This window comes from Taeniopygia guttata, chromosome Z (genome assembly GCF_048771995.1).
Source record: "Taeniopygia guttata chromosome Z, bTaeGut7.mat, whole genome shotgun sequence".
Lineage (NCBI taxonomy): Eukaryota > Metazoa > Chordata > Aves > Passeriformes > Estrildidae > Taeniopygia > Taeniopygia guttata.
This window is the reverse complement of record NC_133063.1, coordinates 38,977,715-39,002,770: the sequence shown is the minus strand read 5'-3', so window position 1 is coordinate 39,002,770 and position 25,056 is coordinate 38,977,715. Positions and strand designations below refer to the sequence as shown.

General features: G+C 43.8%; 1 protein-coding gene across 1 annotated transcript in view; it reads left to right on the top strand.

Annotated features, from left to right (window-relative positions):
• Positions 1 to 25,056, top strand: part of CORO2A (coronin 2A) — a 59,547-nt gene that overhangs the window by 30,943 nt on the left and 3,548 nt on the right. Inside the window, exons 2-10 of the mRNA XM_012577523.5 lie at positions 6,865 to 7,065; positions 12,167 to 12,283; positions 16,749 to 16,898; positions 17,413 to 17,592; positions 18,399 to 18,515; positions 20,686 to 20,790; positions 21,140 to 21,236; positions 23,046 to 23,158; positions 24,237 to 24,327. Coding sequence (XP_012432977.2) covers positions 6,865 to 7,065; positions 12,167 to 12,283; positions 16,749 to 16,898; positions 17,413 to 17,592; positions 18,399 to 18,515; positions 20,686 to 20,790; positions 21,140 to 21,236; positions 23,046 to 23,158; positions 24,237 to 24,327 — 1,171 coding nt within the window. The remainder of the gene's footprint in view (positions 1 to 6,864; positions 7,066 to 12,166; positions 12,284 to 16,748; positions 16,899 to 17,412; positions 17,593 to 18,398; positions 18,516 to 20,685; positions 20,791 to 21,139; positions 21,237 to 23,045; positions 23,159 to 24,236; positions 24,328 to 25,056) is intronic.

The following is a 25,056-nucleotide window of genomic DNA, read 5'->3' as shown; positions in this document are numbered from 1 at the left end:
CTGCTGTGGCGTGGGTCACTCTTCCATGGGGCGCAGTCCTCCAAGGACAGGCTGCTCCAGCCTGGGGGCAGGGCCCCTCTCTCCACAGTCACAGCCTCCTCCAGGCATCCACCTGCTCCAGTATGCTCCATGGGGTGCAGGTGAATCTCTGCATCCCCGTGAATCCCCAGGGGCACAGCTGCTTCACCATGGGCTACAGGAGAATCTTAGCTCCAGTGCCCGGAGCAGCTCCTGCCCCTCTTTCCCCACTGACCTTGATGTCTGCAGAGTTGTTCTTCTCACATGTTCTCTCTCTGCTCTTCTCTGGTTGCAATTACAACTCTGCAACCCCTTTTTGTTTTCAATTATTCTTAAATATGTTATCACAGAGGCGTTACCATAATTTCTAATTGGCCCAGCCTTGGCCAGTGGCATGTCCATCTTTGGAGCCAGGAATTAGCTCTGCTGGGCATGGAAAAAGCTTCCAGCAGCTTTTCACAGAAGCCTCCCCTCTAGCCCTTTGTTACCAAAACCAGGCCATGCAAAACCAATACAATGGTGCAGGCAAATCTGTAATCCTAGGGTAAGTGGGATGTAATCAGAAACCTGGGAACATGCTGGCTGATGGTGAAGTACGTGTTCAGTTTGGTTGTACAGGCATATGCCTGTTTGGTTGGTCTGACATTTCCTCAGGACTAGTAAATATGCCACAGCATGGCTCTCCTAAGGATGTATTGAAGTGCTGCAGACATCCATAGGCTTCACAAGCCTTCTAGGAGCTCACTCCTTTGGCAAGAGCTAGGACATTTGCAATCATGTTTTGCAGATGAGTAATGAAAAGGTAAGTTTTCATAAACAGCCATGTTAAAGAGTAAGAGCTAAAGCAGAGCGAAGTCACTTCAGTGCTACTGCATTGTATTTCTGAAGACAAGTGGTGGAACTGGAGTCTGTCTTTAACTGCCTGTTCTCTAGAGGTCCCACAGCCATTTTGATGGTCCTGTTCGGTAAGCACCAAAGAGCTGAGTAGGCTGTGCTTGAGGGTATCAAAATACCTCAGTTGTTTTCTAGGCACCCTTTCAGGTGCCAGAAAGAAAATTCTCATCTGTTCTGAGTACTGGGCTGAGATTTGCTATGGCTTTGCTTTTGTATTTTGTAATTTCAGACCCAACTGCTGAGCTCTGTCTTAAAAAATAAAGAGATAACCAAGCAACAGATTCTTGGTTGATTCCCTTCTGCTCTTCCTTCCATAACCTGTTGCTGACTGTATTTGGTACATTAAGCTTTCATTAAGTTTACTCCGCTCTGTAGTTGAGACTCTCCTCACAATCAGATCTGCTTCTCAGAGCAGTAGTATTATTTTGGTGTGAAGACCAAGCAATGCCTACACTGAGAGGCTACAGAAATTTTAAACTGTATCTTGCTGTATCTCTTATTATTTTGCTTATCTCTTGGATTATTCTATTTACAGAGGCAGAGGAGCTGCTTCCTCTCTTCATGCTAGCTGTGAGGAATTCTGAAGCAAATGGGTGTATTTTACTCTATTTTGTGTGACGTACAACATATTCTTTCATGAGATAGTGTTTCCAGTGCTAGTGATGGCTTGTGAGGACTAACCTAGAACAGACTGATAGAGCTAAAGTATAAAGTAGGTATTTATTAAAAGGCCTCCATAGATCCACCTTGGGCAGCACAACCCAAAATGGCCACAAAAATGGACGACTGGTCATGAGGTCCTTTATAAATTCTGGTCCATCAGCATATTGGAGCTAATTGTCCAATTACAGCTCTAGCCCATGAAGTCATATCCTTGTTTTCTTTCTTCAGTCCACCGTTGTTTATGCCCTTGGGCCTGAGATCTGGATCACCTGTCCTTAGGTCCCTGGCTAGAGCAGGAATAGTTTTGTCTATGTATTCTGTGAAGAGAGCTTACTATCCCATAATATGAAGCCTAGACTTACACACTAAGGCAGAACAGAATCTGAAAAATATAAAAGCTAAAACCTGAGGGATCACGAGGGTTGCATCTCAATACTATGGAAACACTGTCCAGCTTGAAAAAGCTGGTATCCAACATGTAAGCAGGGATCTGGGACGTGCTTATAGGGATCTTTGTATCCTTCTCCAGGAATTCCTTCTCCAGGCAGCTTCAGGAAAAAATCTACTTAGTGTTCTTTCCTGGGAGAGGTAGTAATGAACACCACAAAGTCCCAGGATTTGTTCCCTGAGAGCTGAGTGAGAGGATACTGCTAAGAACAGTCAGGATACTGCTAACCATCAGCTGTATGGTTAGAAGTACATAAACTACTAGTACTGTAATCTGCACTGTCTCGCTCCATCCTCGCTCCATCCTGGTTCTCCCCTGCCCCACAGGGAGAATTAGTTAAAGATCAGTCTATGTGCTGGCACCAGAGACCTGAGCAGCAAATGAGGGACGTCTTCTGCCTCTTCGACCAGAAAGAGGACCCAGACCTCAGTTCCAGCAGCCTCTCAAATCTGCTGTCCATGTGTGCTGCCCAGTGTGCACAGGTGGTCTGCATGCCCCTGCTGTGGGCACCCTGGCATCTTGCTGTCCCACATGCAGTGAGGTGAGCTGGGGATCCCTCAGGTCTGGCTTCAGGCCTTACCCAGTGCTGCACACACAGGATTTTCAGGTCCTTGGGCTCTGTCCATATGGGCTTACACAGCTCAAACATGGCTGTGCAAGGGGAGACCCTCTACTCTGGGGCTGATCCTCCAATGCAGGGAGAAAGCTAATGCTTTAGCTTTTTACTCAAAAAAACATTCACAGAAAGCATATTGTTAAGGGACTGGGCAAAACATTAAATTTTCAGACATTATAAAACACACATATATGCCTTTTAATTATTCGGAGATGATAGTGCCTGTTACTGCAATGTAAAAGCAATCCTGTCTTACTAACAAAATATTGGTATATTTTTTGTCACTTCTTCCCCTTTCCCTGCTCCCCCCCACCCCCCGCCCCATTCCTTATAGTTAGTCTAAGTTACTTTTTCAACTGTTTTGAAAATTGTTGCCTGTCCAAACAGCAGTTTTTATGAATGAGGAAGAAATGTGTTGTCATCCACTTCCTGTCAGAGGAACAGGTGAGAAAGCTGAGCCTGTAAGGCACACTTCAGGTTTATTTGTTTCATTGGGTTGAAAGTCTGCCTTGTATGGGTGTGCATCTTGGTATGTTGGCAGTGGCATTTTTAGGGCAGTACAAGTGAGATCCAGAGGCCCTAAAATCACTGGATCACAGAACAGTTGAGATTGGAAGTGATCCCTTGAGATGATTTCGTCCAATACTTCTCAAAGCAGGGTCAACTAGAAAAGTTGCCCAGGACCATGCCTCCAAGGATGAAGACTCCATAATGTTTTGGGTAACTGGTGCCAGTGTTGGACAACCCTCACAGAGAAAAAGTGTTTTATTGCATATAAACGGAGTTTTCTGAGTTTCAGTTTGTACCCAGTGCTTCTTGTCCAGTTGCTGGGCACTGCTGAGGAGAGTCTGATTCTGTCTTCTCTACTACTGCTCTAATACTGAGGTATTAGTATGCATTGATAAGATCCTTCTGAGCTTCTCTAGCTGAAGAGTCCTGGCTTTCTCAATAATTACTCCTGTGTACTTGGTGAATCCTTTCTCCAGAAGGGGCTTGAAACTTCAGACCCACACTCTCTCCCAGCTCGAAAGCAGTGTAGGTAGAATTACCTTGCAGCCAAGCAATTTAGTTCCTTTTGGAAAGATAATAGTCCTGCTGTAAGAAGCAACTGCTGCATACTGCTGTGTCTGGGCAATACAGTGATTCCTCCCCCCATCCTGGTGTGAGTAAACCTAACCACTGCAACTGTAATGAGCATTGAAATTGTTTGAGAACACTGCATCTCTGGGGCTGTTTGGGGAGTTAGCCAGCTGCATATAACCTCAACTTGCTTTCTGCCTGTGAACATCCCTTCTTCCTAGATCAGCTTTCAGGATTGCTGCTTTCTTTTTCAAATAATTAGCATTCTTTGTTTTTGTTTGGCACAGGTAGCTCTTACTGTATAAAAAACCTTTTGCATCTAATGTTTTCTGTGGAAGAGATTTATTCAGCTAAAAATATGGACACATCAGAGTTAACATAGGTAAAACATGCTAAGGTAAGAGAGAGCAACAAAGATGACTATGAAAGCAACTGGTGATCTGCCAGGACTCTTACAGGCAGGTGTATTTGTCCAAGGTGGGGTTAGCTCTGAGCTGTGTCAGTAGAACTGGGAGGAGGCAGGAAATATGATAGAACTGTGACATAGGATGTGAGCTTTTTGGAAACTTGGTATTGATCAGAGTTTGTAAAGCTCCAGTTTGACTGCCCAGTATCAAGCCATACGGTTCCTTAGCCTTTGATAGACATCTCAAGAGGATGCAGTACCATGCCAGCAACATGGACGTTTTGGTTTAAAATTGCTTAGCTTGTCAGGTGATGATGCACTTGGCTTCCTGCCACTGAGTGCATGGATGCTTCCCTTAACCTTTCAGCCATGTGAGTGAGCTGTCTAAACCTTGCTGTAGCTCAAAAGCTCCTTGTTGGGTTCCCTTGTCAAATTGGAGTATTGTTGATCCAGCATCACTGATAATACTGTTCACCAAATGCACATTAAAGAGGTCAATATGGGGCAAAATCATACCCTTTGCCAGTATTTGCCTATATTCCCAGCTGTTGTGTGAGGTGCTCTTTCACCCATAATCTTCCTGCCTTTCTTTTCATTTCTACATTTCTTTTCATTTGGGTAGTAGGATCTTCTCACTGCACTCACTGTATGCCTTTTACTCTCTAAATCTTGTGGGATCTGGATTTAATAGTCTTAGTTACCTTCTCTGACCAACTCTGCTAGTTTCCTATTCGAAAATAGCAAGTTGAAGGACAGGATTGTACACCTCTGCTCTTGTGAGACCTCACCTGGAACAGTACATTTAGTTTTGGTGCCCCCAGCACAATAATGACATGGAACTGCTGGAGCAAGTCCAGAGGAGGGCTGTGACATTGCTAAGAGGACTAGAGCACCTTCCCTATGAAGATAGGCTGAGAAAATTTGGGCTGTTCAGCCTGGAGAAAAGAAGACTGCATGGAAACCTCAATAGCAATCTTCCAGTATCTGAAGGGTTCTACAGGGAAGATGGAGAAAGTATCTTCATCAGGAAATGCAGTGGAAGGACAAGGACTAATGCATACAAACGGAAAGAGGGGAAACTTAGATTAGATCTTTGGAAAAAATCCTTTCCTGTGAGGGTGGTGAGATATTGGAACAGATTGCACAGAAAAGCTGTGGATGCTGGTTTGGGTAAGTCCTTGAGAAACCTGGTCCAGTGGAAAGTGTTGCTGCCTGTGTCAGGGGGGTTGGTACTAGATGGTCTTCAAGGTCCATTCCAACCCAAACCATTCTATGACTCTGTGACTCTATAATTTTATGAAATCAGTTAAATCAGTTCTATTAAACCTCACTGCTCTCTGTGAGAAGGAATTCTTGTGTTTAGCACACTTTATGTGTTGCCGGAACCCCCGGCCTGGTTCAGGGGTTCTGTATGGTGGTAAAGTCTCTCGTCCAACCTGTGCTTCAAAAGAAAAACTCCGCAGCCTCTTGTTGTTTGGTCTCAAGGCAGTTTATTGCTAGTTATCTAAAAGATTGTCTTCTCTGGCTACTGCAGTTTGCTCAACAGCTCAGGCAGAGGCACACACACCCTGACATACTCTCTGACTCCCGTCTTCTTCTTCTCTCCCCACCCAGGGCTGTTGCTATCTTCATATAAAAGATATATATTCATATATATTCATATATTCATATATTACATGTTACATGTTTACAGTTTTTTCCCCAGTACCTACTACTTATGTTAAAAGGTGCTTTTCTACTATAAACCAATCCATAAGTGCCAGCATCACCAAGAACATGGAGGCAAGGAAGAAAAAGGAGGAAGAACAGGATCAGGCCCACTTTCCTCCATCTTAAAACTTCTGACCCCCATGTACAAAGTAAAAACCCCCCTGTACAGGTGCTAAAACCCCCCTGTACAATACTAAAAAAAAATTCCCCTCTACTTTGTAACTACTTCTACTATACTATCTAACCCTTTGTGACTGCTTGTTCCACCTTCAAAGTTGGTAACTCATTCCATGGCTCAAACTCAAAATCCCAGCTGTTTCCAGCTGCTTGCCAGGGTCTAAAATGCTTCTGAACAAGGCCTGGAACCTCCAAAAATGTCTGAGGGACATTTTGAGTTCCAACAATGTGTCATTTAAACACCATTTAAAATGCTGTCTGTCAGAGGGCTGTAGTGCAGTTATAAACCACACATGCAGAACATGATTGTCTGTGGAAAAAACATGAACAGGTAACTTTAACTATTCCTGTGATCTGTCCAACTTATTTTTTCTGCTCATGTGAGCAAAATTTAGATTAAGTTTTGGTCCTAAACCACCTCAGGGCTAAAGAAAGCATGCATCCAGACTGGCTTGTTCACTCACCATCTTTCCTGCTTTCTATGTGCAAGATGTTGTATTTTTCATGCTTTCTGAACTCTATCGTACCAGAATTCATCTCCTCTTAAACTTGCTGCCATGTGGCCCTGCCCCAGTGATAGAGACTGCTGGCACATACACAGCCCAGCTGGCTGGTTATGCTGAGAGCTGTCACTTCTTCCCTGCACTCTCCTCTCTCCATCAGAGGTGTGCAACAGGGTTATGGCAAAGAGGCGAACACCAGAAAAAATGTGTCTACAACTTGCTGGCTGAGGTTTGGTGTGAGCAGCCCAAGTGGCAAGGGTGAGCCTGTGGTGGGAAGAGGGAGTGGGGTTCTGCAAGCCTTGCTAGTATGGCCTGTCCTTATGCCTTGAGACGTTGTGTGTCCTTGCAGATGTCGTGGCACCCACAGTACCGCAGCTCCAAGTTCCGCCACGTATATGGCAAAGCCGCCAGCAAGGAGAAGTGCTACAACTGTGTGCCCATCACCTGCAACATCCATGACAACCACTTCTGCGCCGTGAACCCCAGCTTCATCGCGGTGGTGACTGAGTGCGTGAGTGGTGGAGCCTTCCTCGTCATTCCCATCAAGCAGGTGAGCTCCCTAGGGCAAGCTGGCTTTTGAGAGCGCTTCAAGAGGCTGGAGCAGGGACAGGCTTTCTAGGGAGCTAGATCACAGAGGATAATCAGTTAATGCTGTCGCTTAAGTTGCAAAATGATGGAAGAGGCCCCAATTGCCCTAGCAGGTGACTCCTGTCATGTGTGTATTTATATGTCTTGCATTGCTGCTTGCAGATTTTTAACACGTTGCTTTATTTTACAACTCATTTGCCCTTCTTGAATAACCAGCAGAATATGTTGTTCAGATGTTTATCTCCTGTTGAGATGTTTATCTTCAGTTGTTCTCTCCTGGGAGAAACTGCAAATCAAAAAGTATTTAGTGGATAAAGGGGGCGAAACCAGGAAGGTGTTTTAGTGACATGGATTCCACTGTGACCAAAGGAGAATATGGAATGTTTTGTTCTACCATCTCCTTTGTGAAAGATGGAGACACAGTTATCAGGCATTGAAGGTCTCAAACTTCAAGCAGTGATGCTGTGAAGACTTTCCTTTCAGAAACAAATCTCACATATATGAGTTTTCATGACTTAGGATCTGGTGAGAGGGAGCAGCTGGCCGTCTGATGTTTATTGTTTCAGTAAAATTAGGCATGCACTGTTGTGGTTTAACTTATGAGATTATGATCTCTCTGGAATCAGGACAGAACAGATGAAAGGCAAGAGTTCAGCCTTTAATTAAAAGTTAATTGATGGTGTTATTGCAATGCCACTTTTTCAATATATATTTGCTAAGGATGAAAGTGAACCAGTTGTGCTTGGAGAACCTAGCACAGTTTCTGGACATTCTGGACTTTGTTAATTCATTCCTTCAATGCTGGTGCTGTTTAGAGACTGTCCTTCTAAAATTAACCAGTACCCTGTTTTTCTTGAATGGTTCACTTCTGCCCCCGCAATGATGGTCTGTTGAGGCTCAACAACCTGTCTTTATCACAGAACTTCATCTGTAGGCAGACAGCTGTTGACTGTGGGACGTGGTGTGGGACTAAGCTCTCAAAGTGCTGGCAAAAGTAGCTGAAGGTTCTTGTACTGCTTACTATTAATTTTTCTGTCTTCTCACCTCTTCTCAGCTTGGCTAGTCTTTGTAGTAATTTTTCCTTCTTACACCTGCTCAGATACTCCACCCAGTTTTGAAATAGTGCGTGCAGAAATCAAAGGCATGGTAGAACTAAAAAAGATACAGAAAAGGATAATTAAAGTATGTCATTGAAAATGTGAAAGTACTTAATATGAGGAAAGACTTTGCAGGTCAGGTCTCAGTCAGTCTGGGAAAAAAAGCAAGATGTATAAAGCTGTGAGGAGAAGAAGTTTAAGGAGCAACTCTTTTTGATTTGTTTGGTGAAAGGACCAGGGAGCAGACTTAGCAGCAGATGTAAATGATGCTGCAGTTAGATGTGGGGCTCACCGTTCTGAATGCTGATGAGTCTGGAAGACTTAATGACTTCAAAGTGGAGCTATGGACAGGAGTTGGTCCCTTGAGAGTTAACCTTTGGTTGTGGATCAGAGAAATAAGGTGCTTCTCACAGCTGTTCTCTGAATAGGGGTTACTGACCTATGCTGGCGGGTAAAGCAGCCTCAGCCTTCCAAAGAAAGGGATTCCATGAGTCAGGACATATGATACCAGCTATTTTGTTTCATCTGATACACTTCCAAAATGGTACCATCTGGTGCAAAGCAGAAACTTTTGACTTCTGCTTCTGATGGAGTGTTTTTTTGTGACTGCCATCTCTTGCTGTGAAGGTGAGCATGGCAGACAGTGCACTGGACACCTGGCTTGTGGCCTTGGCTGCCAGGGCACAAAGGCAGCCTGTTCTGGAGACATGTCTGGGACAGTATTGGCCTCTTAAAATGTAAAGCTGACTGTGGTTATTTTTCACTGTATTCACGGGAAACAGACATATCCCAAGTGGGACAAAGTGTGGAGGAAGAGCCCAAGAGACCAAGAGCCAGGATGACATTTGGTCAAAGCAAGAGATAGTAGCCAGGACAGGAAAAGCTACAATTGCTGAAGAAGATAAACAACCTGTTCAGGGAGCTGCTCTTGTCCCTCTCTCCAGTGCATTTCTTAGTTCATTCTGCATGTGTTGCTGCTAGGGGGGCTGTCTGTCTAAGGATGACCTTGAAAGAAGCCTCAGCTTTGCTCTGTTTGACTGCACCTCTGTGCTTGTTTGTTGTACTCCTCTCCTGCTGAGTCACAGACACCAAGGTCTCTCATCTCTCCTTGAATAAATACCACTTCTTTCCTTCTGCACCAGTCTTCTGCAAGAGCCTGGGGGTGGGGTAGGGCTAGGGACAGTGGAGGCTATGTAAAGAATGAGTTCTTTGCCCTAGATACTATCCTTTCAGCAGGCCTTTGCACTCAGCCTTATAAGAAATTAGTTGTATATTTGCCATCACTTTGGAAATGGTCTGTTACAGTGTGTGTCAGTGACATCCTGGTGAATATGTGCCACTGAAACCAGCTGGGTGGAACGGCAGCACATCTCAGCAGAGAGGGAAGAGGCTGCAGCCACAGTCAGGCTGACTGACTAAATCTTACATATTCAAGGAGACATGAGCTCAGTGACTGTAATTGAGAGATCAACTGCTTTCTGAGAGGTCAACTGAGAGATCACAGTGTGGCCTGGATACAAGGGAAGTGCATGCACAGCATGCCAAGGAAAGATCTTAACTGGGTGGGAAATTTTGTGGCCTTCCTTTGAGAGATGAAGTCCTGCCTTTTTCCTTTCCCGATGACCAGACTCTGTTGAGACCGCATCTGTCTCTCCTCTGCACCAAAAAAAACTCAGTGAGAACAAGGTTGCAAGAGACAGGAGGCTATTTATGCCCAGGTCTGCAATCCCCAGTCTTTCAGTGTGAAAGGGATGTGAAAGGGAGGATATCTGTGGCTGTGCAAGCTTCACAGACATAAACTCCCCTTTCTTTCTCATGGACTGTAAAATGAAACTGATGATGACCCCTCTGGCCTTGGGTAACTGACACGTATGTGAGTGCTGTGCTGGTGTCCTTTAGGGGTAGAGGTGGGGCTGGCCGACCTCACAGTAATCTACCCTGCACAAATCTGCTCGGAGAGTTTTGACACATGTTCCACTGAACAGAAGTGGTTTTTGTCAGGGACCTCCAAGCTTTTCAGAAGTGCTATAATTTTAGAAAGGGAGTGGTTGAAAACTTATTAATTTTCAAGCTCTGCAGGCAACTGTGGAAGTCATGAACCACTTCATGGAATGACAACACATCTAGTTACTGAAATAATTTTTGAGCTGTGGAATGAAATTTCCTCCAGCAATGAAGATCTTTACTTCCACATGCAGATGTGCATCTGAGACCAGCAGCTCTAGCTTTATGTCATATATGTTTCTTGGCTCTTGGGGGGTTAATGTGTGGTGAGTCCTTCTCTTGTCCCAGGGCTTGCAATGGGGCAGGTGAGACTGGTGGCTGGGAGAACAAGGAGTCCTTTTCCAAAGCCTGCTGAGGAAGTGGGAGTGGGGTAAGAGAGCTTTGAAGGATGGGTCACGCAATCTGGCCTTAGGACAGCCTGGTAGTCTCCCAAAATGGAGTGGGGAGCAGACAGTCTACTAGCTCTGGGGAGGGGACAGAATTCCCTTAGGGATCAAGGGATCCCTGTGGATCCAGCTGTCCACCCATTTCAGCTGTCATCTTAAAACCGAACTGTGAAGCCTACTAAAGGACACTGTGGGTGGAGGAGTGCTTCTTATTAAAGGCCTTTTATCTCTCTTCTGCCTTCCCAAATCTCTTTGCATTGTCACTATTATAAAAGGGAATTGTTTCAGACTATAGTTTAAAAACCACAGTCTTTTACATTTCAAAGCCCTTTGGATGTTCAGTTTAAAGCAGGTTAGTCCCAGTTTATGGAACAAACTTTCCAGTGAAGCCACAATAGTTACATGCTGGTGTCCTGTTCTGTTTTCAAATTTGCTAAAACCCTCCCAAATTTAAAAGCTGGGTAAATTATGTCCTATCCACAGCCTAGTTAGGGGCAGCAGTGATTCCCCTTGGCTCTTCTCTCCAAAGGCCCAGCTCTGGAGAGGTCTAGGGAGTAGTACACCTACAGAAGTGTCTGCTTTCTAGGAGAGCACACATTTGCAATCATTTTGGTCTACAATTCTTCCAGGTAGAGCAGAATTTGGTAAGCACCACCAGCTTGCCATCATGTCTCCCTTCTTAGGTGACTGACTTTTACTCTTGAGCTGATGCCTGGGGTGGGTCAGGGGGCTCCCCAAACTTTTCTGCTTCTTACAGCGGGAAGCAAGCGTTACTTCAGTGTTAATAAAATCACCACCACCCTTTCTACCATTTAAATATTCAGACTCTACAGCAGAGACCGTGCCGGCAGTGCGGGTTTATTCAATGCAATACAGACCCCTTCTGGCACAAGGCTCTCAATACACCTTAGGGCACGTAGTGCCTGATTTGTGTGGATGCAGTGCACATGCCACCTAAACATGGCATGGTTTTGGGGTTTTTTTGGCAGTCCAGAATGCTGATTGAATTTGGTGAAGGGCTGAATTTGACCACCATCTGAGGGAAACAGCTTGCTGGAAGAACAACTTTGTAATTTGTAATTTGTGTCACAAATACCTTTTTGCTAAACCCAAAACCTGATTTTTTTTTTTTTTTTTCTGCTTGTAGGAAATGTCTTCTAAAGCTGAGTTTGCTGTTGCTTGTCCCTACCTCTCCCCCCCCCCCCCCCCCCAAAATCAAAAGATCTTTAAAAAACATCAAAGATTCATCTAATTCATAGATGTTTCTTCTTCAAATTACGCTTTGGTGTCTGAGCCTAATGTCTGAGCCTAATATTGTCTTCCAAATGTCTAGGCCTGCATGGAAATTTTTTCACAGCATCATGTTCTTAGGAAGGCCTGGCAGTCTTTCTTTCCGTTATGCTGGTATGATCAAGACTTGACTAGCAGGGACAAGGAAAACCCATCCTTAACGGACAGAGAGCACCCAGGGCATTTGGAAGACAACATGCAGAAAGAAGTTTCTTTCGGGAGCTGCCTTGAAAATATACTGTAATTCCATGGCTCACCTTAGGTTTGATTATATTTTTTTTTCTAGACAGGCAAGCTTGACCCACATTATCCCAAAGTATGTGGGCACAAAGGAAATGTTCTGGACATCAAGTGGAATCCATTCAATGACTTTGTAATAGCTTCATGTTCAGAAGATGCCACAGTAAGTTTACCACCTTGTATTCTGTGTTAGTACCTGGTTAATGTACTTTTTGGAGAATGAAGTTGAAAGAAATCAAAAGCTCATGAATGTGAAATGCTGTGAAATGTGAAAGCAAGCATAGTTTTATTTAAGAAGTCAGGAAAGAGTAAGATTCCTTTCCTTCTCCTGAGTTCAGACCTGCATGATGCCTTCCAGATGACATACTAAATCAGTGTAATGAGGAAGATCTATTTTGTGGGGACTTGTGCCTTTTTTTGGTGTGTTTGTGTGATGAAAACAAAATATGAATTTAAAATTGAATGTCTATTAAAGTTTAATCTCTTTGAAACTCTGTCTTTGCTCTAAAAAAAGTTCAACACAACATTATCTGGACCAGCTCTTTCAGATTAGTTCTCCGCAGAGCAAGTTTGATCTTGTTCCTGCACTCAGTTGCTCTGTAAACTCATGCTGGATCAGTTGTGGAGAGGAATATGCATTATACAGTTCTGCAGTGGGTGCTTTGGCTGAAGTTAGAGTGATTAAGATGCAGACACTATAGCAATTGAAAGATTCAAGTCATGTTGGTAAGGGACAATTCAGCTCTTATGTCCCTACTGGAAGGTCACTTTCAAATGGTCTTTTAAAGGTATGATGTTGGCATCTTTGATTGTGAGGACATCTGACTAACTGCATGCTTTTTGCCAGAGATCCCATGTAAGATCCCACTGGGTTTGTTCTCACTCTGTCATAGAGCATCAGGGAGGTTTTTCCTGTTATTTTCTCCAGCCCTGACTTGGTTCGCATGCTCTGCCATTTTAGATCTGCCAAAAAGTCACTCTTGATTATAAGCTTTTTTGACTGTCTTTCCTGTTCAGTGACTTGTCTTTGCTTGTTTGGCTATTCTGCTGGCTTTTTAAAATATATATGGTTTTTTAAGGTTTCTTTCCATTTCTGAACTGATGGTAAAAATTTTATTGTATCTTCCATCCAGGTTTTCATGCTGTCTCAGGAAGTATGGCATGGTATGACTTATTTGTGGCAGAGGGGACCAGGTTGGTCACTCTTTTGAGCCTCATATGAGAAATGAACACAATCTTCAAAACATCCCACTGCAATTACAGAATCACAGAAATGTTTGTGTTGAAGGGGAGGTTTCTTTCACCACCCCTCTAGGGAGAGCACCTGTTCCTGTTCCTTACTCCTCCCATGGGGAATTCTTTTCCTTCCAGTGTAGCTAATGACTGCTGTATCATGTCCTCCTACTGTGCATTTCAAGACAGAGCCTGGCTCTATTTTCTCAGTAGTCTTGAAATATTGAAGACTTTAATCAATTTACCTGGAAGCTGTCTCTTCTCCAGGCTGAGAAAGCCCATCTCCCCCAGCTTCTACTCACAGGGTGAAGTGCTGCAGACTCCTGAGCATCTTGGTGGGCCTCTAGCATCTTTCTTGCATTGAGGGGGTGCAAAACTGGATGCACTATCCGCAGCTTTCCTTTCTGGTTTTCTCCAGAAACTTGACACTGGATCATTCCAGAGTAAAGAATGGAATCACTGAACATGTCACAGGTCTCAGTACCAACAGTTGTTCCAAGAAGTCTGTCTGTTTGTGACTGTACTCTCTTTTTACTACTCTCCCGTGCTCATCCTAGCACCAGGAAATGGTATCTTAGGGGTCCTCCGCCCTGTGACATGGTGTAGAGACATCTCCCTGCCTGCTAAGTAGCGAGGACAGCAGACTGTGTTTCTTGTTGTGACTGTCTTTCTTGACGCCTTATAGCTGGACCTTGCATGTCACTTTGTCCACGCCCTACTCAAAGAATTGCATTGCTCCAAGCCTTGTTCAGATGAGTTGAGAAGACCTCTAAGGCTATAGATCCTGTGGCCTCACTAGGTGCTTCTTCCAGGTGTTGAGTATCCTTCTGGGGAAAATGGGATGCCTCTGATCTCTAGGCATTGCCATATTGCCATATACGTCCATTGCCTTTGATGGTCTCCTTGTGTATGTTTGAAGAGTTTGGCTCCATCTTCTCTGTGCCTTCATGCTATGCAGTTGAAGGGCAGCCAGAGCCTGAACAAATTATTTTCTTTCAAGCTCTCCTCAGGTTTGCTGTATTACTGCTTCCTTCTCATCTCTTAGTCTGCTGTTGGACTTGTTCTGTGGGGTCAGCATCTTACTTAACCTGGCCTGTTCTGGAGAGCTCAGTTTGGACATACTGTTGAGATGTCTTCACAGCAATATTTACTCTGTTTCAAGAAAAGTTTGAGAGTTTTTTTCGGGGTCACAGAGGTGTCCACCACTTCCACTGGGCTGAAAACAAGAGGGAAAGCCTTCCTTCGGGTCTGTTGTTAAAAGCCTGGTGGTTTCTTCCATGTCTGAGCATTAGTAAGCCACTGTGCAAGTAAGTGATTTTTCACTGATTTTTTCCCTGAATAAACATACATATAATAATAATTTCCCTCAAATCAGTAACTTATTTTCTCTCTCTTTTATACATGTGTTCTTCTGTCCTGGGAATCTCTATGGTCATCCCTGGTCATCCCTCTCAAAGTCATACTCAACCGCCCAGTCAAGTGGTAGAAGTTGGCACAACTGGGCTGGTTGCTTTCCAATTCTTCTTCTTATAGAATGGGCATTGTGCAGTTCCACAGGCCAGTGGTTTTTGAAGAATAGGCATTGTATTAGCCTGCCAGGTGCAGACAATTTTTAATCTGGCAGCACTACAGGTATCTTTTGTGGTGCATAGCTGGAACTATGTAGAATGGTACTTTTGGGCATGGGAAGGATTGTATGTTCTCTGTGAACAATGAGTTCCAGTTCTCACTGCTGTTTCAGGCAGGCTTAGGGCTGAGGCCTATGCAAATACCCAGGGCTGAGAGTTTGAGCTTATCCTCTTACCCCTTCTGTTCTTGGCAAATCATCAGACATGAAGAGGTCAGCTTGTTGAAGATCTGCTGCCCTCTGGTTAGCAGGGCAACTCTGTGCCTTTTACTTCATTTTATCAGGTTTTCTTCAAGATGTAGCAGGGTTGACAGCTTATTCATGCTTGGATTGTCCCTGCTTACTCTGCAAGCCTGAGTCCAATACCATCTTGTTCTGCACACTAAAGTACTGGCAATTTCTGCTATTTAATACAGACTGAGATTTCAGCCAGGTGCTTTTCTCTGCTTTTATCACCAACCATTTTACAGCATGAGGAGTGGATGGTTCATTGTAGGTAGTTCTTGTCGGCATGAACACAACCTATTTTTCCATTTGCTAGTCTCTCAGCCCCACTCCTTTAGTGACAGCTGTTGAAACTGTAAGGAATCAGTCGGTCTGATTGCAAAGTGAGATGTTTTCTCTAACTACTGTAGAAGTTAATGTGGGTAGTGCTGGACTCTACAGCCATTACTTTTCTGGCAGGCTTGATTCCTTATTTGAGGAGGGTGCTTATGATGTTTTCCAGGAGGTCCCAGAATTTGGGTCTGCTTCTTATTTGTCTTAGAAAGGAGTGATCCTCATCACCCAAACAGCAGGAGACTTGGGCAGCTGTGGCTGACTTCTACAAACTATATTCCAAAGAGCTTTTCACTTTCACTTCAAGCTAAGAAATAGAAAAATTATGACAAAAGCATAGTAATTTTCATTGAGCCAAAGGATTAATCATCTAAATAATTGTGTTTCTAGGGTTAGCATGAGAAAAACTCCTTTTATACCCATGTAAGTTCAGCCCCTCTTAGTGATTTCTGCTGTTGTTTTTTCCCACCACATGAGGACAGAGCATTTTTGTCCTTGTGCAGGATCCTTCTAGAAGGACCTAGAGCTGTAGCTGGGCCCGTTACAAGACAGCATGCTCCCAGTGCTGAGTGGCTTCAGTGCAGTGCTGCCCAGTGTCTCTCCTCAGGGTATCTGCTTTGAGGCCACCTGCTGGTGTTCTGCGAACTTTGACAAATGGCTGTGTCATTTGCAAAGCATTCAGCACCGGTGCAGCTTTCTGTGACACACATTACTATAGCTGTCACCTGACCAGAGGAGTTCTCAGTTCTTCTGCCAAATGACATTGAATGGATCCTCAGGACCAGGATGAGGAGGGCCAGTAGAGTAGGAGAGGATTAAGCTTGGATCAATCACTGCTATAATATCATAGTACCATAGAATTATAATATCTTTTGGGACTCATATTTGCTGGCTCCTGCTCAGAGTGTGTTAAGAGGCAAGGTCTATAGGATTTCTTCCCCTTGAGAATAACTTTTCAGAATTGTGCTGACAGGTCTAAATTTAAAGAAACCCTGGTAGGACTGCTGTCTGAAGATAGGACATAAAGAGGAGTCTTCAGGTCCACAGAATAGTAAAGATACAAATGACAAGAACAGGCATTCAAAAAAAACAGGTACATTCCTATTCACTACAAAGGGAATAGTAATTGCAAGGCAGTTAATAGCTATGGGTAAATTCTGAAGTAGCTCCTTCTCAGGAATCTCACAAATACCCATACTGTGCCATTCAGGTTAAAATCTGGGACATCCCCAGTCAGTTGCTAAAAAGAAACATTACCACTCCGAAGAAAGAACTTCTTGGGCATGTTCGAAGAGTCAGTCTGATTGAATGGCATCCCACAGCTGATAACATCCTCTTCAGCTCTGGCTATGACTACAAGGTGGGTCTCTGCTCCTAGAACACCCTGTTTGGCTTGGTGTTTTGAAATTTGTTTTAATTTCAAGCTGTAAGATGGCACGAAGCTTTCTTCAGGGGGAAATTCCATGGTGACCCAAAGGCAAAATGATATTGCTATAAGTTCAAAAAGACTGTCTAATTTTCCAGTCTCCTGATGAACTTCAGTCTACTCTGCACTTCTCATTTACTGAATTGGATACAGCATGCAATCCCATCCACTTTTCTTTGTGCTACTGCATATATATGCACTGTTGTTATCTATTTTTATGTATAAAATGTGGTTTCAAAGGAAATTAAAAAATTGGACATTCTTAGCTGACACTGATACATTGCTGTTAGTATCACGAATTATTTGAAGTGCTGGAGAACAATCACTTATGATGGTAAGACCTATACTTGTAGAGAAAAGACAAAGAAGTGAATAGAGTACACAAAGTCCCTGGTGTGAAGCAGCAAAGGACTGATTTTTTTTTTTTTTTAAATTATTTTTGCTTAAGATAATGATCTGGAACCTTGATGTCACGGGCACTGTTCTTTCAAAGCCAGTGAAGATTCTTGATGCTCACGAAGATGTGGTCCTCTCCATGTCATTCAACACAGATGGCAGTCTCCTTGCCACTGCTTGCAGGGACAGAAAGATACGTGTGATAGACCCTCGTGCTGCAACAGTCCTACAGGTAGGTTGGGTTCAGAGATTTATGGTCCATCTGATCTCATCTCTCGGAGTGTTTCCTCTTCTGGGTGACTTCATTGCCGTAAAAGATGCATCTGCATTGCCCAAGGCACCATATGGTGCTGTTTCCTTCTACTTTCCATTGAATGCTCACTGTCATTGTTGAAAACAGGGATTTTGTATCTTGATACCATGTTCTGTGCTCCTTGAAACCTTACTTGGATTGTATTGTTTTCATAGGTACCTCCTGCAGCCCTCTGAAGGGCATCATGGGAGGGAATGTAGAGATCAGGTGGAGAGATGGATGCAAGTGTACATTTGTCCTAGTGACAAATGTCCCAATGATTGTTCTTGTTGCCTGGATTTTGTTGGCTAGCTGCAGCTGGCTGTATTTTGTAGCTATTTGCATAGAAAGTCGTGCTTGGAACTAGTTAAAGACTGCTGTCTTGCAAATATGTGAATCAATAGTTAAGGAGGTGAGCTTGGCTCAGCTGGTCAGAGCAGGGTGCTGATAACACCAGGATTGTGGGTTTAATCCCTGTATGAGCCATTCACTTTAGAGTTGGACTTGATGATCTTTGTGTGTCCCTTTCAACTCAGAATATTCTATGATGTGTGGTTGAGCTTTTGGGAATAATTCTGAAGAGTTTAGGCCACTGTTTTCAGATGCCTGTGAAATCCTGCTCACCATTGTTCAGGTGGGCTGAACGGATCTTTCAGATGTGAGTGAATGAGAGTTGTCAGGTAACATGAAATGTCACTATGCAACAGATGTTGTCTTACTCATGCAACATCCTTTCTTATCTACAGGAAGGAAGCTACAAGTCTCACAAAGCCAATAAAGTCTTATTCCTTGGAAACATGAAAATGCTGCTTTCTGCTGGAACATCTTGGTGGAATAATAGGCAAATTGCATTATGGGATCAAGTGAGTTGGACCAAAAATCTTAACCATACCAGCTTTAGTTTTCTCTCTTTTGCTGTCACTTTAACTTTCCACCTGCCACACACACAAGAATTGATTTATAGCAGCAATTCAGAAGTGATCTGTCAGATTCCTGAAGGGGGATAGATCTTACTGCTGTGAGACACAACTGAGTTTCTGGAGAAGTTTTCAACATAGAAGCCTAAGATAACGAAGTGAATGCTGTGCCTATGTCCCGGGTTTGGCTGGGATAGAATTAATTTTCTTAGTAGTTGGCACAAGATTGTGTTTTAGATTTAGTGTTGAAAGCACACTGACATTTTGGGGTGTTGCTAAGTAGTGCTTACCCTAAGTCAAAAAAATTTCAGTGTCTCATGCTCTGCCAGTGTGCAGGTGCACGAGAAACCGGGAGGGAGGATATCCAGGACAGCTGATCTGAACTGGCCATAGAATGTCATGCTCAACTGGGGGGACTTGGCTAGGAGCCATGGATTGCTACTCAGGGACTGGTTGGGCATTGGACAGAGAGTGGTGAGTGGTTGTGTTGTCCATCACTTATTTTTCTTGAGTTTTATCCTTCTCTGTCCCTTTTCTTTTCATTACAGTTGTTATTGTTTTATATTTTGCTTTTTTTTCCAATTACTGAACTGTTTGTATCTCAACCACGGGTTTACCTTTTTCTGATTTTCTTCCCCATCCTACAAGGGGAAGTGAGCAAATGGCTGCATGGTACTTAGCTGCTGACTTGAGTTAAACCACAACAGCCCACTACAAGAAGAAATTGTTCAAAGGACCTTGTGGTTACTGTACCTCTGACTTAATGTGGCTCTTACTGGTCTTACTGGCAAACTGGTCCTGGAAAGAGAAATGAGCTCTAGACTCAGCATACTCAGATGAAGCCCTCAAAGAAGAAAAGTGTGTCGGGTGGTTTTGATTTCTGATGATTCCTGACTACTGAGGTAGTGCTTAACTGGTGATTTCCAAGACATCTGATCTGCTGTCAGGATGGCTGCTAGCCTTATGAAACCCTGCTCTCATTTACCCTTTCCTATGCAATGAGATGTTTTTACTTTGTCAGCATCAAAATATGTCCCTCTGGATCAACCACCATGCAGCACAATCTTTTGTCTCTTTGTAGTGTTGTTATACTTTGTTACCAGACAAAGCTGGTTTGATTTGATTTGCTATGTTTCAGCTTCGTTGGACGTGGCTTCTTTGCACACGTGAGAGTCAAAGCACTATGCTGCTATCTGAAGGCTTTCCACAATGCTAAGGAATGCTGTGACACTTCATTGGTGTCATGTCAGGGCTTGACATGCTTGGTTTAGGAACACAGTGAGAAGATCTGTGAAGCAAGGTATATAAGCCTCCTTAGGAACAGGGATTGGTACAGAGCCTGCCCAGCAGGCCTCTTTCTCATGTCCACACCCATCTTTGCATCTACACAGAAGCTCTGGCTTACTGCAGCCTGCAGCTGGTCAGTTCTGCAAGAGAAAATGTGTGTTAACCCTATGCTAAATAAAAGTTTATGTGAGAGTTGCCACATGGACAGCCACAGGACATCAGAATTTGTCCTGTCAGTCCTCCTAAAATCACTCCCTTCAGCAATGCAGTGATAGCTTTGTACAAGACATGCAAGCTTCTACTTGTGGAGTGGTGTGCTGTGTCCTCCTACATGGCTTACCTGCAAAAGGCCAGTGGGAGGTTCTGTCCATGCAACAGGCACCTCCCTATTGTGCAATGCTGAGACTGCTTGGCTGATGCTCTTGTGGGTGGTGCACTATTGTGAAAGTATTGCCTAGACTAGTGATTTTGAGAGAACATGAATAAAATTCAGTGTGAATTTTATCCCTGTGGTGCAGGTGTACCCTGAAGGCCCCTTCATCTCCTGTGGTCTGGCCCATATAGAGGCAGGCAGTGTTTCTTACCTATCTACCCTGAAATGCCATCAGATGCTTGAGGTGTTACAGTGGTAGGAACTTCAGTCAAGGCCTGGGACAGGGCACCCATTTCTCACCCACAGAGCTTTGCAGCAGTCTGTGCATGGCCCCCTGCTCAGGGCTGTGGGTCGTTACAGAGCTGTGCTCACATGCCACTGCCAGATGGGGTTCAGGTGAGGTGTCCTGGACTTGAGGTGACTGACAAGTGACTCTTTTTCCTATGTCCTGCCCAGAATGACCTTTCTGTGCCTTTACTGGAGGAGGATCTGGATGGTTCCTCGGGTCTACTGTTTCCCATCTATGACTCTGACACAGCCATGCTTTATGTGGTGGGAAAGGTAAGTGTTTTCCACATCAGCAAGTCCAGGCCTATTTGGTTCTGCTGTCAGCCTGTGTTGTGACAGACTGAGGTCAAAGATGCTCCTGAAGCATGTTAACCTAAGGATATGAGCAGATGGAGTGGGGCCAGAGGGTGCTTCGTCATCAGGCCACATTTACCACCTTTACAGATGTCCCATGTTTTATTGTGGAGAGGTACACAGCTGGGTCCTCATTCCTATATAGGAATTTAAGGATAAACATTTGGTTCATTGTTGATCCTGCATGGCTTCTTGGGGCCAGGAATTCTTCTCAGACTGTCATGCTGAACAGCAGAGTCTGGCTGATGTTGATTTTCTTTGCCTTTAGGGTGATGGAAATATACGGTACTATGAGATAAGCCCTGAGAAACCCTACCTGACCTACCTGATGGAATATCGTTCTCCCTTACCACAGAAGGGAGTTGGTGAGTGGTGGAATGTCTAATGTTATAAGAAGATTGTGGTTTCTTCATTTCAGAAGCTGCCAGAGTCTAGGACTATCCAAAATACTGTTTAGAAAAGAGAATGGGTCAGATTCCTGCACACAGGTTTACAGACACTTACTGAGCAGTCAGCTTGCTGCAGCTCACCCAAATATGACAGGTGGTATTACAGGCTTGGACCTTGGAAAGGGCCCTTCTGACCAGCATGGCTGGGTGGTTTTACTGTAGTCACATGTTCTTTCACATACCTGGTCAAGGTGGAAAGGAGGATAGTCTGAATTTAAAGGTGGAGAATGCTCCTTGCCATTTGTCAATCTGCTTTAAGATTTTTGTCTTTGAGCTCTACTTCCATCATTCCCACTCTGTGATTTCTCTGGTAACATCTGCTTCACAGCTTAATGCCTTCAGTCTTTATTGCTTGTCTCCCTTCTTTTTTACTGACATTTCCTATTTAGAAATAGATCTCTGTGATTAGGTGATTAGGTCACCTCTCCTCTCTTGGAGACCCTTGCCTATTAACTTGTTTGTGTACCCACTGTTTAACTAATTCAAGTCACAGAATTTAGCTTTCAGCTCTCAGACCTTATTGTTAACCCTTTCTTGAGCCTTCTCTGGTCTACTCTGAGTCAAATTCCTCTACATGTTTCTGGGATCATTAACACCCCTCCACACTACCTGTGGTAACTTCTGCTCTTAGAGAGCATTGGTATGGCGATTTGGCAGCACTGAATTTTGTGCCTGCAACTGCAGGTTGCCTTAAAAATAAATTAGAATGAATATATTATTTAAAACTTAACTGTAAGGATCTCCTCATTATTCAGTTTTTATAATCCTTCTGGTACAACATCCTTATTTCTTGTTGTCGTAGTCTCTTTAAAAATATTTTCATGCAAAGTAGTTGTACAGGTGTTTTTAAAAAGCCTATGTGAATCAAGTCTACTTCCCTAACCTGCTTTGTTGAGCTGATCAAGCATACTGCTAAGGTTATTGTACAAAAATTCCTTTTTCATATTACCAAAACAAAATACTGTATGGAGGAGTGGAATTGAGATTCACTTTTAGATGAATTCATAATGTAAAGAGCAATAGGCCTTCACATAGAATCTACTGATTAATGAAGTCACTGAGTAGAAAACTAAGCTTGGGTGCAATGAAGCGAGGCCTACAAGCATAGGGAATCTCTTTTTTAAAGGTAATTGATATGGATATAGCTTTGAACTCTACAAGCTAATGAGTGAGAAACCCACTGAGGTTATCAGGTACTTAGAGACCTTGTGTGGCTTAGCCAGTCTCTTAAACACAAATGGACAGAATTGATGTTCATACTCTTCTAATTCTTATTTCTGTTTTGGAACAGCACTGAGGGAGAATACTTGCCTGGAAAATATTTCAGCCATAAATTCCTCTTCTGGCATTGTTTAGGTGTCCTGAAATCCCTTCTTAGAGATCCTGATACTCAAATCCTGTGGCATTACCTGCCAGCTCTGCTCTTTTCTGTCTCTTTGGAGCCCATTAGAATGAATAAGGAACAGGAGGCTTAGCATGAAAACCACACATGTATGTAACAACATGATCTGACAGAAAATAAATTATTTAGTCTTGTCATTTATGCCACTGAACCAATTTTGGATGCAGACCTCAAAGCATGCTGATGTGGTGCTGATGCTATGACTCCTTATATTGTTTGATGACCCTTTTCACATGGCTGATGATATTAACTTTCCTAAGGAGATTTATAATACAATATAATATAATAATAAATATAATAATTTATTTCACGCTCTTCCCCAGGAATTATGCCAAAGAGAGGTCTTGATGTGGCAGCTTGTGAAATTTTCCGTTTCTACAAACTGATTCCAACCAAAAACCTGATTGAGCCCATTTCCATGATTGTGCCTCGACAGGTAAGTCAACCTCAGATCATGTTCTTGGAGGCAAATATCAGTGAAAAAATGAGGGCACTGCCTTCTCTCTGTGACTCACGGGGACAGGAGAGTAGGTAGAACAAGAGATTTTCTGGCATGGGGGATGTAGCTGGCCTGTTTCTGGGGCAGCCCTGCCAATAAACCCTGTCTGGGTAACTGGGTAACTCAAGAGTTACTCAGGAGTTAGGTCTCTGTCTAATGTCTGACTTTCAAGACATGCTGCCAGGTCTGCTAGCTGTCTGTAAATTTCTCCAATAGAATCTGTTTGATGTAATGACAGAAGAGGGAGAGGAGTTGGAGCTGGTGTTGGGTGGCATAACAATCTCCTTCTGGAAGGAAGAAGAATCACCCTGGTAAAACAGGAACTATGAACTTAAGGTTCTCTACCCATTGGTTACAGACAGTTGTTCTGCAGCATATAAGGGATGACCCATTGCACTGAGGGTGATGTAGAGTAAGTCTCAGAGCTGGTGTCATTAGAAAAAGAAATATGCCTTGAATCTGTAGCTAGCCAAGGTATCTCCTCTGTGACTGTGTGGGCATGGGAAATGTACAGAACATGGGGCATGTCAGTAATGTGCTTCCAGAAAGTAGAATATGAAAAGAAGGTACAAGTTCGTTGAATTCAGAGACACAGGAGAACTAATGCTTATTGCAACTCCCAACCAGGTGTGTTCCTCCAGCTTTATTTCCTTGGCCAGTTTTTGTCAGTTGATAATCAGCTGATGCTTTGTGACTTGTCCATCCTTTGTATTCATGTATTCATCCTCAGGATCATGATTTAATGGGAGTTGAGTTAGCCTATGTCAACCTCCCCCAGTCAGAAGACTTTACCAGCATGAATTCAATTAGGCCTCCCGATACAATTCTTCTGAGTTGAGGGGAGGAGCAGAGAGGTCAAGAGCAGGTGAAAAGACTTTATGTCCGTGCTGGTGAGTGCTCATGGCACTCCATATGCTGAAGGGGAATAAGTTCATTTCTCCACCACAATCCAGTATGACCTCTTTAAGCCAAAATCTCAATGGCATAGTTACTCTGGACTTTTGTTTGCTTCCAGTCTGAATCATACCAGGCAGATATCTACCCCCTGACTGCAGCAGCCCAACCAACACTGACAGCAGAAGAATGGCTCACTGGGATTAACAAAGGTCAGTGCATGGAGAGCTCTCCAGCCCTTCAGCTCCCCTGTGGATGTGATAGCCTGGTCAGAGAGCGAGAAAGCTAGATAAGTTTTCCTAGAATCAGCCTGGGAGGCTTTAGGGAGCTGGAGATAAACAGTGATAGCAAATTATTAAAAACAACTGTAACGACGTATATTTGTATTCCACGGACAGATTCAAGCGAGATCTCTTTGGTTGCTCTTGGGGGATGAAGTTTATTCAGGACGCAGAGAGGCTCTGCCTCGAGCTGCCAGACACAGCACGTGGCTGGGCCTCGGGTGATGGGGGAGGGGGGAGACAGAGAGGAGAGCAGGGACTCCCGGAGGACTCTCCAGGAGGAGAAGGGAAGATCCAAGAGAACGTCCAGCCCCCCGGAGAGGCTTTATCAAAGGGGGCTCCAGGGTGGGCTGGAGCAGGACCTGGGCCAATGGGGTCACAGGCACCTGATGGTTCAGGGGAGGGTTACAGATGTGGGGTGAGCCATACATTCTGGGGGGTGAGATGGAACAGTCCATTTGGCTTTTGGACCCCGCTGTAGGTGAGGGTAATTGTCCAGCCAGTAGGGGGCGTTATATTCGTCCTGGCTGTAATATTGTGGTTCTTAATCATATTTATCTACCCTTCCCAACAAACAACCTGCAGGTGGTGTTTTTCTATTATCTGTTTTCTTGTTTTTCTCAGAGGATTGTTTAAAAATTGGTGGCTTGTTAATTAGCA